Source organism: Abramis brama, assembly GCF_963993115.1.
Source record: "Abramis brama genome assembly, chromosome: 2".
NCBI lineage: Eukaryota > Metazoa > Chordata > Actinopteri > Cypriniformes > Leuciscidae > Abramis > Abramis brama.
In genome coordinates, this window is record NC_139964.1 from 10,646,911 (window position 1) to 10,662,999 (window position 16,089).

Here is a 16,089-nt window from a genome sequence, read left to right on the forward strand (position 1 = left end):
GCCTTTTTTCGCAGCAGCTTCGCTATCTCTGCATGCAGCAGATGGGCCGCTTCTGCGTTCACTTTCGTTTCGGTCCGGGCTATAAAGCGCGGAGGCCGACGACTGAACTGTAGCGAATAGCCCTGTATTACCGTGTCCAGCACCCATGTCGACACACCCGGAATAGCCTTCCATGCATTCGCACTCATAGCTAGGGGTCGAATGGCCTCTGAGTCCCGTCCGTCGCATAGCGCGGGATGAGGAATCTGCAGTGGCGGGCGCGCACTGCGCGCTGAGACAGTGCCGCGAGACGGGGACTCGCTGATAGCAGTGACCGGCCGAACTGCGCTGGGAGAGCGCGCGTGAGTGTTTACAACAGAGTGTGAACGCGGGGGAGCGGGCACAGGACTCTTTATTAAAACACGGCCGGTGGCGGTGGCGATATTTGAACCCCGAATGTGTGAGACAGAGCGAGCAGTGTGTAGTTGTGAGCACTCGTGAGCGGGCACATTTCCTACACTTATCACTCGAGCGGCAAGAGCGCGCTTTATGCGAGTGTGCTCTGTAGGGTACACAGGGGGATTTGTGCTTGTGTGTAGAAATGAACACTGGGTTGTGGGCATATTCATTACACTCATAACACTGTCGGCCTGAGCCGAACGGCCAGATATTATGCTCATCTTGTGATTTATCTGGGTCGCCGTAAAAACGGCGTTTGAGTGCAGGCGAGTGAGTCGACAGACTGGCTCGTTGGCTGCTGAAAACACTACTGCAGTAGCCTTTCTTAAGGGGACTGGCAGAGGAAGACAGATGAGTTTTGACGGCGGTCCGGCCGCAGCGGGACCCGGCCGTCTTTTCCTCCCGACGAGTGCTAGGAGGACTTCGCAGGCTCGGGGCCGAGGCCCTCGCGGGGGCGGCGGCCTGCGCTGGCTGGTTGAGCGGGACCTAGGGCGGCCGCGCTGGCGCTGCTGTGTGGTCGGAGGGCGGGAAGTGCGCTGGGCAGAGCTGCGTGCAGGAGGCTCTGTGCTAGAGCGGCCTGCAGCGGAGCTCGAGCGGCGAGGCAGGAAGAGGCTCATAGCCTGTGATGCCTTCTGCACCTCCGTAAACCGGTCCACGAGGCCACTCACTGCTGGTCCGAAGAGGCCGGTGGGGGAGAGCGGGGCGTTAAGGAAGACGGACCGCTCTGATTCTCCCATATCGGCTAGCGTCAGCCACAGGTGGCGCTCTGTGACGGTGAGCGAGGCCATTGAGCGACCGATAGCTTGTGCAGCTACCTTGGTAGCGCGGAGAGAGAGATCTGTCGCACTGCGCAGGTCGGTCAAGGTGGTCTGGTCGGGGCCCTTCTCGTCCAGCTGGCGGAGGAGGTCGGCCTGAAGGACCTGAAGGACCGCCATCGTGTGCAGGGCTGAAGCGGCCTGTCCGTTAGCCGAGAAGGCGCGGTGGACGAACGCCGAAGTAGTCCTGCAGGCCTTGGACGGGAGGGCAGACTTTGAGCGCCATCTCGCGGATGGAACACAAGAACACAAACTGGAAAACAGCACAAAGTACATACACCAAACAAACCAGCAAAGACATGAGGGAAAGAGGCACAATATAAAGGGACCAGAGCACATGAGGATCAGGTGAGCACAATTAGTGAAGAGGACAAGACGTGAACTAATCAAGGGGGCGTGGTTACGGGAAACAAGGAGGCGGAACAAGAGGAGCACACGCAAACACAGACCAGGGGCCAGTTTCACAAAGATAGACTTTGACTATGGCTTAGATATAGTAGATAGTCAGACTTCAGATAGACATCTAAATCAGACCGTTGCACAAGACTATCTTAAGTAGGACTACACTGCAATGCATTCTGGGTAAAATAAGACACTTTTCAAAACAAAAAACATGGTGGATCGAGTAAGCGCATTCAACCGCTCAGTGCAGTTTACCCCAGGGGAAAATATGTGTTTGTTGGAGGAGTATAACAGTTTCAAGGACATTTAACTTGGGAAATTTAGCAGAGAATGTAGTAACAAGAAGAAATGTTTAATTTGGAAAAAGATTGCTACGACAGTTAACAGCGTTAATCCGACCGGAGGGATGTTGTTGTATCCCTTCTCCGCGGCTCTGTCCACCTGGGAGAGAGCAGCTGAAGCTGAAGAGCGAAGCCTGGCCGAAACCGGAGAGTTCCACGCTTTGGAGAGTTCCTCGTGGAGCTCGGGCAGAAAAGGCGCTGGTCTGGACACTGTAGACTGGCGGCGGTTGGGCAGGAAGCATCCAACGAGCCTGTTCGGTGGAGGCACCGCAGACGGGGACCACTCGAGGCCTAAGCGCTCGACTGCCGTCGTGAGGAGGCGGAGAAGCTCGGCGTCCACACCGGTATGGGTCCTGCCAGACACTCTTGAAGACGAGGCGGAGCGGAGTGAACCGGACCACTCTTCGCTGTCTGACGCCAGAAGAGAGCAGCTGTCCAGAAGCGCGTCCACTTCCGCTTCATTCTCAGAGGCGACGGCATCGCGGGCCGTAGCCGGCGGCTGCGCGTCGGGAAGCGGGGGAGGCGAGGGAGAGAGCGAGGCTCGCGGGAGGTGCTCCGGCGAGGGCCTGACTCGAATCTCCGGCTCCGGTGGTCTCTGTGAGCGGCGTTTCTTCTTACGCGGCCCGGAGACAGTTGGAGCGGGTTCTGCATTGAACAAGGTGAGTCGAGCCCGCAGGGTCGACATCGGCAGTTCCTCGCAGAATTCGCACCCGCCCGTAGACAAGGCAACGGCTGCATGGTCACGTCCCAGGCAGAGAGTGCAGATAACGTGGCGGTCTCTGTCGCTGAGCGGAGAGCGGCATGAACCGCATGAAACTCGAGGCATTTTGAAACAAACGCCTTGCTCTTTTAGTGAGTGCTGCAAGAAAAACACACACATGGCAAGCGAGAAAGGATATATCGCCGGATAGCTGAGCTGGCACGGCAGGCTGAAGGCGGCGAAGATTCGACCGGCTTCCTCAGGCTGTCCTAGGCTGGCTCGTTGCTGGTTTCGACGGCGACGGCTTCTCTCAGAGTGCAGCGATGCGAAGAGCTTCGCTGAAGAGACAGAAATCAGAGAGTTAAGCCTCCGAGCCCTGTTTATATACGCTCTTAAGCCGCCCCTTCTGGCGGGCTGTGACGCGCGAGGGCGCGCGCGCCCTGATTGGGCGTGACGTCACGCAGGGCTCACTGGTAGGCTTAAGCAGTTGCCGCGCGGCAGCCAATGAGCACGCAGTATTGCCCGCTCTAGCTCTGCTGTGCCGCTTGCTGCACTGCGTTGACAAAATATGAAAAATTAAGGATAATTTTTTGGCTTCAGTATCTCGAGAAAAGATGACTTTTCCCGTAGCGTAAGTTCCTTACGCAATACGAGAGAACCTCTCGTAAGAGAACTCATGTTTTATGTGTAAGCACATGGCCATTTGTTTGGGCTGTGTGCTTGCGTTGTCTTGTCACCTTACCCCGCCCCCTTGTTATCTCATCTTGTAATCATTATATCATTGCTTACACCTGTGTTCCTGATTAGTTTGCTCCCTATTTAATCCCCTCATGTTTTCTGTCCTGGGTCGGTACATTGTCAAACATTACGTGTTATACTCAGTGACAGTCTTGTGAGAACTTCGTCTGAAATCTGTTTAGTGAGAATTGTGAGTTTGTTTCCTGTCAAGTCAGAATCTAGTCTTTGTTTATTATCTTGTCTTAGTCTAGGTGAACTCTCCTCAGTCCTGTTTTGCCCCCTTGTGGGTTTTGTTTTCTGTTTTGTGTTGTAATAAACCTTTGAGTGTCTGCATATCGTCTGCGTTTGGGTTCTCTCCTTCAACCACATGACAGATTGAAACAACAATGAAATTAAACCATTCAAGTTTGAAGGGAGTAAAGCCTATGTTTAGGCTATTAAGGAATTATGTAATTTTGCCCAAAAACAACTTTTATTTTAAATCAATGTTAATTTTAAATCAGCCTACTTCAGTGTGATATGTTACCATACTATCATACTTAACACTGAGAATTTGAATAATTGTAATGTGATGATCAGATGCAGATATCTAAATCAAAGAATATAGGTGGTTTGCGGGTGGATTATCTATTTTTAAGAGTAGATTCGGGGGACTCAAAGTGCACCAGATTAATGAATTTATCTTTAAAATGTACAAAATTTTCTTACGGGGGGCATGCCCCCGTACCCCCCTATAGGTACCAAGCTCTACCCACAAAAACAATGTGGGAAACACATTAGGCTATATGATGATCTACAAAAAATACAAATTTTATTATCTTATTATTAAAATACATTATTAGGATTTTACCACATCCGCCTAATTTTGAACCAGGAAAAACCCTGAGTTATGTTAAGTGTTTCCCGCATGAGGTACTTTGTGTTGTAAGTTGCTATGAAGTTCACGTGCGCATGGAACTACGATGGTACCTCATTATTTGTTGTTGGACACAACAAATGTGCCCCCACGTTAAGTCCTTGAATTTGAGGGTATTGGACCTGGAAAGTCCTTGAAAGGTCCTTGAATTTAAAAAAAAAAAAGTTTTATTTCTCAATCCATTAAATGGATGTACTGTATGACATTAGATGTCTAAAAAAAACCCTACAATTTAGAAGGTTAAAGAAGAATGCAGCTATATGGCTGTCTTAAGGATTGGGATTCGAGTAACGAGTTACTGGTTTGTGAAAAACAGTAAAGATAAGTGAGACAATACTGATAATATTTTTTTGGGGAGTTTCAGACTAACCATTTGATAGAGGAATACTGTGAGAAATTATAATGGAAAATAAAGTTAAAATTAAAGTTATGAAAACAAGGTTATTGAAGAATTAATAAAATAACATGATTCCCTAAAGAGGGAACTTTAAGTGTCACTATAGGCTGACAGCGCTGAGAGACTCTGTGTAAGAGGGAAGTGAAAAACAAAAATTTGTTGTATGATACGTGTGTGTGTGGATTGTAAGAATACAATAATGTACTGGTTAGATGAGGCATGTAGGGAAATAGGGAAAGATGAGAAGAAATAAAGTTAAAAGATGTATGTTAAAATTTCTGATAGAATGTATGGAACTATTTATGAACACCTGTTCAATCAAATTAAGTTGAAATGGTATGAAAAGTGAGTTTCAGATAAAAATAATAAGGCATTGAGTATGATTAACAGGGATTGACATGTTATAAAGGAAAAGGAATGAACATAAGTTTTATTAAATAGAATGGGGAACAATTCTATATTTTAGTTATAAAATAATGATTGAAATGATTATGTGAATTTGTTTTATTTTATTTCTCTTTTTGAAAAAAAAGGTACAAGATGTTATACAATTAAAATGGTACATGCTATTTGACTAAACTGAAGGATGAATTCAGTAGAGATTTAAATATTATTTTTATTTCTATTTTTTGTTGTTGTTTATTTTCAGTTTGACAACCATTGTGTTTTGAAAGAAAGAAAAATTAAGAGCATATAATAGCCATGACGACAAGTTTTTTCTTTTGCTGTTATTTTTTGTTCTGCATAATGTCTACATGCACACCACTCCCACACATACGAGCATATGTTCTTTTTTTTTCTTTTTTTTTTTTTTTGATCTATAGGCAAAAAAATAAGCCTTTGGCTTCAGCCTATGCCTTTTTGGTCACAAAATACATTGTGTAAATTGTGTTTTTTTTTTATTTTTTATTTGTTGATATGACTTGTGGGTCTGTGACCAAATAAAATCATTCATTAATTCATTCATTCAACCTAAAGGGTCTATAATGGGGGTAGTGAAAATAATGGATTAACTATCTTTTTTAGTTTATTGCAAAAGGAATTGGAAATTATATTTTTATATAAACTAGTGCATGTATCCTGGTATTTATGATTATAAACAATGTCTGTATTTAGGATCTGAGTAGTGACTGTGGGTCTAGCCCATGCTAGGAATATAGCAACAGTGCTTGCTTATTTAGCCCGGCTTCCAGAGAATAAATATGTACTTTTTTGTATCAGTTAAGTTGATGATAATACCAAATTAGCCAAGATGAATAACAGCTGTGTAAGACATGTAAAGACAGCTATGTCAGCAGGTTCTGGAGATCAATAATACTATGTGGGACATTATGTAAATGTTAAGTCCTTGAAGGAAAAATATATTGTCTGTTTTACAAAAAAAATTAATCTGACAGAGGAGCATGGGTCAGAAACCTAACATTTTGAAACAGCCTTTATGGAAAGACCAGATGTGGTGTTTAGGACCCCACATTGGTCTAAAACAGGGGACTGAAGGGGGTGGATTGTAATCCACTGCTGCTTCAATCTATATGTAATGAGTGATTATAATCAAGGTATTAATCAATACTTTTCCTTCTAAATATCAAATGAGTTGAATGACTTCTCTGGAGATTTTACTTTGTTATTGAAGTTACCAGTGTGATTACTGAAATGTTCTTTTCATGTATTCTTTAATGTCAGTATTTGATATTTGAATGCAGTAACATTGCTTGCCTATTTATCCCAGCTTCCAGAAATGAAATAGGGACTGGTTTTGTGTTTGAGAAAGGTCTTTAACGTGTTAAAACATATAGGGGTCATTTAAGTCTATAGTTTAAGGTACCATTTGTCAGTTAAAGCCTATAGTTTCCATTTAGAATAAAGTGTCCTATCCTGAGAGAAATAACTTGTTATCTTGATGTTTTGAGACGAGACTCCTGTTTATAGTAAGAGCCTGGCCAAATCCAACCTTGGAAAAGATGTGTGTCGGGTGTGTGTGTTAGTCTTCTTGCTTACAGGTTAGGGAACCACTGGCATTATTGAAGATTGACTGAGTTGTTGTTCGAGACATGCAACCCAAATTTGCGACCTGGAAGGTCACGACGTGCCTGACTTCAGGGTCCAAGTGTCAGTGGCATAATCTATGGAGATATGCTTCTGTCTATTTGTATATGTGTGGAAAATGAATATGTTTTTCAATTTCTTGGCCAATCAGAATAATTCAGCCTGTAAGCAATGACGTAGCTTAGACCTTGGAAATGGTATAACTGCTTTGATCTGTGTAACTGTAAGCGGGGTGGCCTACGAACTCCTGTGTGAGTCTTGAAGATGACTTCTGCTGATGAAACTGCAAACTATCTTCAGTAAAACTTTTCTTCAATTTTTTATAATTCTGACTCGGGGTCTTCTTTCAAACATCTGGTCCATGAGTCCTAAACTGTTAACCCCTAAATGTAAATACGCAAACAACTGGAAACAAGATAATAAATCAACGGTATGTTCATCTGTTTGTACTATTTACTACAATAAACCACAAACCTCAACTGCAATAATCTCTGGAAAATCTTTGTGTGTCTGCGTGAAACCTTCACTCCTACCTGTGCATGATGGTAAAGCTAGAGGTACAGCAAGGCAAGGATTGTCATAACACACACACACACACACACACACACACACACACACACACATATATATATATATATATATATATATATATATATACATATATACACTGTATATATAATATTATTATATATATAGATATATATACACTGTATATATAATATTATTATATTTATATATATTTTTTTATTATTATTTTTATTTTATTTTTTTTAAATGACCGATCGTTTCGCTAGATAAGACCCTTATTTCTTCAGTGGGATCGTGTCGAGACTTTGAAGCTGCATTGAGATGGACATTTAAACCTTCTTTGAACATTGTAAGAGTTGGTGGCCATTGAAATCCATTATATGGAGAAAAATCCTGGAATGTTTTCCTCAAAAACCTTAATTTATTTTTTGTTTATCATTGGTTACCCGTAAGCCAATCACATAATGTTTGGTTATGACGTGTGTTATGCGCATGCTCAGCCGCATCTAACTTCCACTGTAAACACATGTATGATGCGAAAACAAAACCATCGAGCGAAATACCGGAGTGAACATGGCTATGAACGACTTTTGCAGATTATGAGAAGTAAATCTACGCATCTACGGTACAATCAGCGTCTACGTCACGGCTCTCAGCCCGCCCTCTGTTCGTTGATTGGCCGGCTGTTTTGAGGCCGGAGGAAAACGGGGAAAACGGTCGCTATCTCAGACTGACTACAGAAGCGAACTGAAATTGAAATTTTTGAAAATGATTAGGTCACATACTATCTCTCTCCCGCTCAAACACACACACATACAGTACAAACACACACTTACACAGAAATGTGTTTTCAGCGCTGATCTGACGGTTTTATCAGTGAAATAGTTCACTTGAAAGCTGACATTTCTCTTTATCAACGTAATGGCTCTGTTCTCGATGCAGATAAATACACGCTTCGTTACCACCTCGGGTGTGCATTATTTTCTAATTCATTGGACTGTTTTCAATGATTCCTTACATATAGTATATTATATTATTAACTACAGCCAACCAGTGCAGCCCTGATGCATGTAACTTTAAGTACTGTCTTTAACGTAAAGATATTTATCACACACATTAAAACAGTGAAGCATCATCTCACCAAAAACAATAAGTGTGCACTTCAGCTCCATGTTAGGAAACGCTGCGATTCCTGTCTGTTTCTGCTTTGGTTTGTGATATATGAAGGGTTAGTCACTTCTTGTCCTTCATGTGGAGGATATAGTAGACTTGCTTCCGCTTGACTGAAGGGTTAGAAATGTGGCCTTCATTTGGTTTTCATTTGTAACTGAGACAAGATGATTTCCTTTAATGACAAAAAAGCAGGATTACCTTAATGCTGGGATGAGTGGAAGCATGCATGCATTTCCTTGGCTTTCTTCATGTTGTATTTCTCTGTTTCCTCTTTATAAGTTCATGGTTGAAAATGCTGACTCACAAGTGTATGTGCTCACAAAGAAGGACATCACTTTTTGCACAAGTGGCTTCAAAGTGGGAAAATGTTCTTCAGACACCAAACTCCTGAAGTGACCAGAACGTGCTCTGAGTTCAGCTTCGAGAATGTCTTTTGTCTGCAGTTCTACCATTTCTGCCAACTGATAGTTGGAGAGTGAGATGATCATCCACGTGGAAGGGGTTTTCATTAAAGTTGAACATTTCCTTGTGCTCATTCACATCCTTAAATATGGACTCAAATCCCCCCCTCAGCTCTTCCAAAACATTCACAATCATGTGTGGCTGAAGAGCTTCTGCAGAGATGGGGCATTTGTGGGAAGTGAATGAATTCTGTCGTTGTTTTAACCCAATTTTTGGGTCAAATATGGACAAACTCAAACGTTGGATTAAAAATGCAATTTAAAAATTCAACTCAACGGCTGGGTTTGTCTAGCCTGGCAAGCCAGACCTACATCAAGATGTTAGGTCTGGAAACTCACCATAGACGCGGTTTAATCCGAGGGGCGGGATAAACGGCTGTCTTTCAAATTCCTTCTGCACGCAATAGGACAGCGCTTAAACCAACCAGAGCGTTTTCCCAACAGCGAAGCTTAGTTGATAGATTCAACTTTTGCCATATCTGGCCGGCAAAACGACGAACACATCTTCCTTTTTTTAAGAATGACTTAAGTGCCGTTCTTTGCTCTTTTCTCAAAGAAAAACTTAACTCCAAGTCCTCCCGAGTCACGCCAAAGCCGATTCGAAAGACCGTTGTTCTCCATCAGCAGCCGTCATTCTTTGTTTTCAAGTGGCAGCCGTCACAACTCTGTCGTCATATGTTAAGCCCGCCCCCGCCTACTCTATACACGACGTGATTGGCCTGACCCAATTTAGGTTTTTGCAGCTAGAAGGTCTATTGAGAGTTGCTAGACCCCCCTGGCTGCGAAATACATTTTGCTGCCGCTAGGGTGCGTCTAGATTTCTAGGCTAGGGTTTGTCCATATTTGACCCAAAATTGGGTTAAAACAACCCAGCATTTTTCAGAGGGCAGTTATTTTGTTCTGAAATGCTCCGATTGCATTCAGCATGTTGCTTGGAGGCTCATCTCTTCCTTGAAGCTGCAAGTTGAGAGTGTTTTCAGGTTTTCAGTCAGAAAGGCCAGCTGTGTGGTCCAGCACCGGTTCCCGTTTTCCTTTGCTGTCCAGGAAAGTGCAAATCCCAGGGAGGAGGCTCAGAAATTGTTCAAGCACTTTTCCCACAGGACAACCATCTCAATTTACTGCATCATTTAATCACCATATTCTGTGTCTTAGCGAGGCGCCAGGCGTGACACAAGTGTGTTTTGCTAGTTTCAGCCTGACGCATTATCATTTTCACGTCCTGCGCCACGTTGTCTAAATAGCAAATGCATTTGCGCCCATTTATGCGCCCATGGGCTGCTGGTCTGAGAACGAGGTGTGTTCTGGCGCATTGTTGGTGCGTTGCTATTTTGAGGAACAGAAATAGACTGAGCCATTGACCGACTGAAACCTGCTCTAAAGTCGATGGTGCAATATATTTTTTGTTATTTAATAAGCGTGTTAGTAATGTGCGCCTATAGGCGGGTCCACAACGTGCGTACACTCTGCTTATTACACACACACTCTGCTTATTAAAAACACAGGGACCCACAGTGGCACACAAACATGCCAAATATTACAAATAAAAGGATTACAATGTAAAAGATTAATATTGTGTACATAAAGATATGGTGGAATCCGGCTTGTCCCTTAGGTGGTCTGCTTGTGCTTTAACCTCACACACATACACACACACACACAGCTTTAACCTTGCACTGAAAACTGCGTTGAGCTGAAACTAGCCAAAGACACTTGCGTGGCATTGCGCCGGGTGTATGATAGGGGCCATTAAGTTACTGTTTCTCTTGAACACACACATAGATCAAAATCAACAACTTGGAAAGACCCAGATAATAAGACAGACTAGACAGAGCAGGTTACTTATGATATAAAAAATCTCTGCTCTCAGATTCTGTCAATTTTATTACGAAATTCAAACAATAAATACCTTTTTGGCGCTTGTAAATGTGACGTGACAGATCCCTAGCGTGAACCGATCATCTCTACTAGCTAATAGTAAATAAACATGAATTCATTATACATAATATCGATCAATTAGTGTTTTTCAACCGTGGAAAGGGGTCAATAAAACAGCTGGAGAACAATTATCACATAATATTTACCTCAGGAAAGCCATTTGATGACCATAATATAGGCTATAGCACGTTATTTGGCTAGAAAAAAAGAGCTATAGAGAGTATTTTGCTAAATATGTGTACTATATTACATATTTATTATATTTATACTCATATCTTTAAATAAAGTTGTTATTATAATAAAAAACATATTTAATTTGAGTTATTTTTAAAGCTGCAGTTGGTAACTTTTGTAAAAATGTATTTTTTACATATTTGTTAAAACTGTCATTATGTCCTGACAGTAGAATATGAGACAGATAATCTGTGAAAAAATCAAGCTCCTCAGGCTCCTCCCAGTGGTCCTATTGCCATTTGCAGAAATACACCGCTCCCGGTAAGAAACAACCAATCAGAGCCAGGAGGAGTGTCTTAGCAGTGTCAATCATGCTTGTGTACGCGCTGATCACCCCCCTCTCTTGCACAGCGCATACCGTCGTTCAAAATCAAGATTGCCGGTGTGCCGCAGCTGTGCTAATGGCGGACAAACAACCAAATCTGACAATTTCTCGAGTGGCACCTGCTCAAAGACAGGTAAACGGAAAAAGACCGATGACGATAAACAAGCGTGTAGGAGCCCATAGACTCAGTGTCAAAACTCTAGCCGCATAACATACAGATAAAATGTCACGCAGTGTGCAAAGCAACAATTGAAACCTGCTAATTCACTGGCTTGTCATGTTGCTGAAATAATGTACGAGCAAACCTTATTTATCATTACACATCGCTAGAATAATTACTTACATACTGTAACGTTACCATTATATTATCTTGCTAGCTATTATAACTTATAGAAAGAGTGCAACGTTATGAAGTTACATTACATGTATTGCAAAATACGTAATGATTTGAGGACCAAGTTTGTAGTCAAAGTATGGCCAGGCCATAGTCAATGTAAAGCATATTGTTGATGTTTCATCCCTACCAGTGAATGTGCGATAACTGTTTATCCGCCGTCATCAGTGGCCCTGCATGTTTACTAGCCTGCGCGTTCACGACAGGCTCCGTTGTGGGGGAGTAGCTGTGGAGGGAGGGCTGTAGGGCTGTGGAGGGAGGGCTGTAGTGACCTGTAAGCTGTGCTTGTTCAAATTTTCAGGCTAAGTCAGCGTTTTCTAAAAGTTCCCTACTGCAGCTTTAACTAATATTTTTAACCTTAAATAATACTGCCAGCTGATAAGGCTCTCTGTATGTTTACAGCATTAGGCGAGATTTTCTTTTCTTGAGAAAAATGAACGCCTATCTTGTGTACCTAATAGGGGGGGGGGGGGGGGGTACAGTGTGTGGTCATTGAAAATGTGTTCTGATATATGTGGAGCCAAGGCCAATGAGTCTCAGTTTGAAAAAATAATTAATCGTATAATTTTTCTTTTGATAAAAAATGAAAACGGGTCCAACAGACCCGAACACCATACAAGGGTTAAGCAATAATAAAAAACGTAGCTTACCAGAAATCTCACTGCAAGCAAAACTCAAAAGTTGGCAGCTATGAGAGTTTCTTTGAACATTTTATTACCTGGATGTTTTAGACATCATGAATCTACATAGACAAGCTCTTATTGAGAATTAACTGAGGTTTAGATGTTGATGTTTCATTGACTGTTTTATTTGAAGTCACCAGAATCGTGATTAATGGCTGCTTTATTTGAGCTCTTGACTCTTTACTCTTCTTTTAATTTTTCTCTGGCTGCTGTAACTGTTTTTTTTTTTTTTTTTTATAAAATACATTTGCTATGGCGAGAGAAAATATGATCAGATGTTTTTTATGATGTCATAATCAGCAAGTGCTGATCTGATCAAGTTTATGAGTATTTGGATGGTGCGCATTTAATTTATTTATGTGCTGTTAGTTATAACAATCTTGTGAAACTACATCATTCTATCCAGCAGTGCAGAATAAAAAAAAATGTTTTTTGAAAATTTTAATCTGCAGCAGAAACTAGTCAAACACAGACCTCAAGAATCAGCGTATGAATCTCAACAATGGTGACAAACAAAATGCTTTACCGATTTCTGGTCATCTCCTCACATAGTCACATGGTTGATTTTCCAATATTGTACTTTTTTTGTGTGTTGGATCAATATTTCACAAATTAAATCTTTCTTTCATTTTGACTCCTACTTATCTGTTAATAAGTGATAAGTGACAGGCAGCGAGCATATGACAGATTGCCTGCAGATTATTGCTGCGCTACATTACTGCCGTTCTCTACACCGCACCAAAAGTGGGGATTTAGTACGTACTCACATGAAGAACAAATATAGACACTTTGATACAAAAACACCTTGTGCGAGTTGTTGTATTTAATGTTGATAACGAGCAAGAATGCAATTGTTCCCAAATATCCACACGATGGCAAACGTGACATTGATTATCATACAACAGGTCAACAAAATCTGAAACACAAAATGTGTATTTTAAACACAGTACTATCAGTACTTACTCTATTTTGCAACGAAACAATAGTTCCAACGAAAGAGAAAAGCAGAACTGCAGCACACAATTGCCTAACTCCTGGATGCAACTCAAAAGGGTTAGATTTGTTCGAGTTTGTCAGAATGGATGAACGAGGACATAAAAATCTGTACCGACTTGATAAAACGACTCCCAGACCCAAATTGCACTTGTAGTTCAGGTGTGGTAAAGTGGACTAACATACTCGTGATGTGTTCACAATCTGAGTTTTTCACAATCGCTTTTGCTATTCGGGGAGTCTTGTAAGCCAAAATAAACGGTATGATAACTGAATCCAAAAGTTTGAAAAAAGATACAGGTATATAAGTTTCAAGCAAACTTCCTGGATGCAACTCAAAAGGGTTAGATTTGTTCGAGTTTGTCAGAATGGATGAACAAGGACATACATATAGAATCTTTACCCAAATGATAAAACAACTTCCAGACCCAAATTGCACTTCAGTTTTTTTCAAGTGTGGTAAAGTGGACTAACAGAAATACTGAAAACTGCACTTGTAATGTATCCAAATTACAACACTAGTACTTAAGTAAATAATTAATAGTACTTAATAGTACTTACAGTAAGTGGTAATACTGTCCAAATTGCCACACTAATGATGCAACACCAAATGACCACACAAACTTTCACTCGGATGCCCAGTTCATGAGTTCACACACTGCTGTAGCTCTTCAAGAATATGACATATAGATATTTCAGTATCTTCATCAATGGTTGATCTACTACAGGGGTCTTCAATTCTTTTCCCAGAGATCTGTCTTCCTGCAAAGTTCAGCTTCAACCCTGATCAAACCCAGCTGAACCAGCTAACGAAGATCATTCAAGCAATAGTTTTACAGACATTTATCAAATAATTTGAGTGTTGCATCTCATATTTGTAGTTTATAATGACGTTTCCTCCTGAATATCCTCTCACTGTCTCACTTGTTTGTTGACCTGCTAACGCAAACCCAGATAATTTGTCATGTTGTTCCCGATATAAACAATATGTCACTTGGCAACATTTAATAATGCAAGTCAAGATTATGAGTTAAAGTCTTACATCAAGAGACAAAAAGGTTGTTGAGGGTGTCTGTTTCACATGTGAACGTCTGTTATTACAGTCAGTGTTGAGAATCGTGATGTTGTGGAGATCATCATGAGTTTGAGGGTCTCAGTTACTCACCTGTTAAAACCTCCAGATTCACTTCAGTGCGGGGATCTGTTCCTGATTTTATATCAACTCCACACTGGTACGTCCCAGAATCCAGTTTTCTCAGATCTCTGATGGTCACAGTGAAGACTGATGAACTTGTGTCGTCATACAGAGAGAATCTATCATTCTTAACCAATTTATCTTTCTCATTAGTCCTGATTCGATCTCTGCACACTGACCCCTGTTCTTTACAAATATACTTTTTATTCTCTGTATATCCTTTATCATATTTGCATTTGATTGTGACTCCTTCTCCTGAATATCCTGTCACACTCATGGAGCTCACGACACCTACAACAAACCAGCATTAAAACACTTTAATACACACATAAATTAACTTTCCTTAACAGTCAATAAAACAACATGAAGTTAAAGACTTTCCTCATCAAATCTGTGCTGTTTTTCATGATTTACTCTGAGTTCAGATTCTTACCAGGAATCATCAGCAGAGTGAAAGTCCAGATGATCTTCATTCTTCTCTCTTATTAAATGATCTTCTCTGTTGTTAGTAGATTCAGTTCTTCTGAAGCTCTCGATGTGTGTTCAGAAGAGTTTCTTTCCTGTTTCTTTCCTGGTTACATGTTTAACATGAAGAGCTGAATGTGACAGAGACGCCCACTTCCTCTGAGAGAGAGAGAGAGAGAGAGAGAGAGAGAGAGAGAGAGAGAGAGAGAGAGAGAGAGAGAGAGAGAGAGAGAGAGAGAGAGAGAGAGAGAGATATTTTTTTCATTTTTAAATACACCTTTATTATAACAATTTAGTCTTGAATTATTCACACTTCATCCAACATTTCTTTTATACACATGTATATTTAAAAAGTCAACATCAATTCACTTCTCTCACATAAAGTACACAATACCTCATCAACACACCAGATTTCTACTTGTTCTCTAGTTGTTTTATGCACACACTGTAAAATGTAATACGTTGACTTTACTTAGAAAAAGTCAGGAAACCGATTGCCTTAAAATTTCCAAGTAAAGTAGTGTATTAATGTTTAGTTGGCACAACTTAATAACATTTGTATAGAAAACTTGTTAATCAAGTATACTCAAGCACTCTTGAATCAAAATCATTAGTTGTGTTAACTTCTCATTAGAGTTCACATTACTAGGAAAATATCAGGAAACCGATTGCTCTAAAAAAAGCAAGTAAAGTGAAATAGGAATAGTATGTGGTACTGACAAATGCTTAGTTAGTATAGTTCACTTACACAAGAGTTCTAGTAACTAAAAAATAACTGTAGAGAGTACTTGATAATTTACTTTAAATAAAATGTATTTGTCACCATGGTTGTGTTTTGCATGCTGAATGATGAAGTCTGTGTGAGTCAAGCATGATCAATTACAAGATTTTCACAAATATAGAGAGATTA

The 16,089-nt window shown here is 41.2% G+C and overlaps 1 protein-coding gene across 2 annotated transcripts in view; it reads right to left on the minus strand.

Moving 5' to 3' along the window:
* The window catches only part of LOC311077587 (uncharacterized protein), a 118,867-nt gene extending 103,598 nt beyond the window's left edge, over positions 1–15,269 (minus strand). For both annotated transcript variants that reach the window (XM_084106121.1, XM_084106122.1), the window contains exons 1-2: positions 15,148–15,269; positions 14,685–15,005 (exon numbers count right to left, since the gene is read on the minus strand). In XM_084106121.1, coding sequence (XP_083962247.1) covers positions 14,685–15,005; positions 15,148–15,187 — 361 coding nt within the window. In that variant the 5' untranslated portion in view covers positions 15,188–15,269. The remainder of the gene's footprint in view (positions 1–14,684; positions 15,006–15,147) is intronic.
* Between the last annotated feature and the right edge of the window lie 820 nt (positions 15,270–16,089).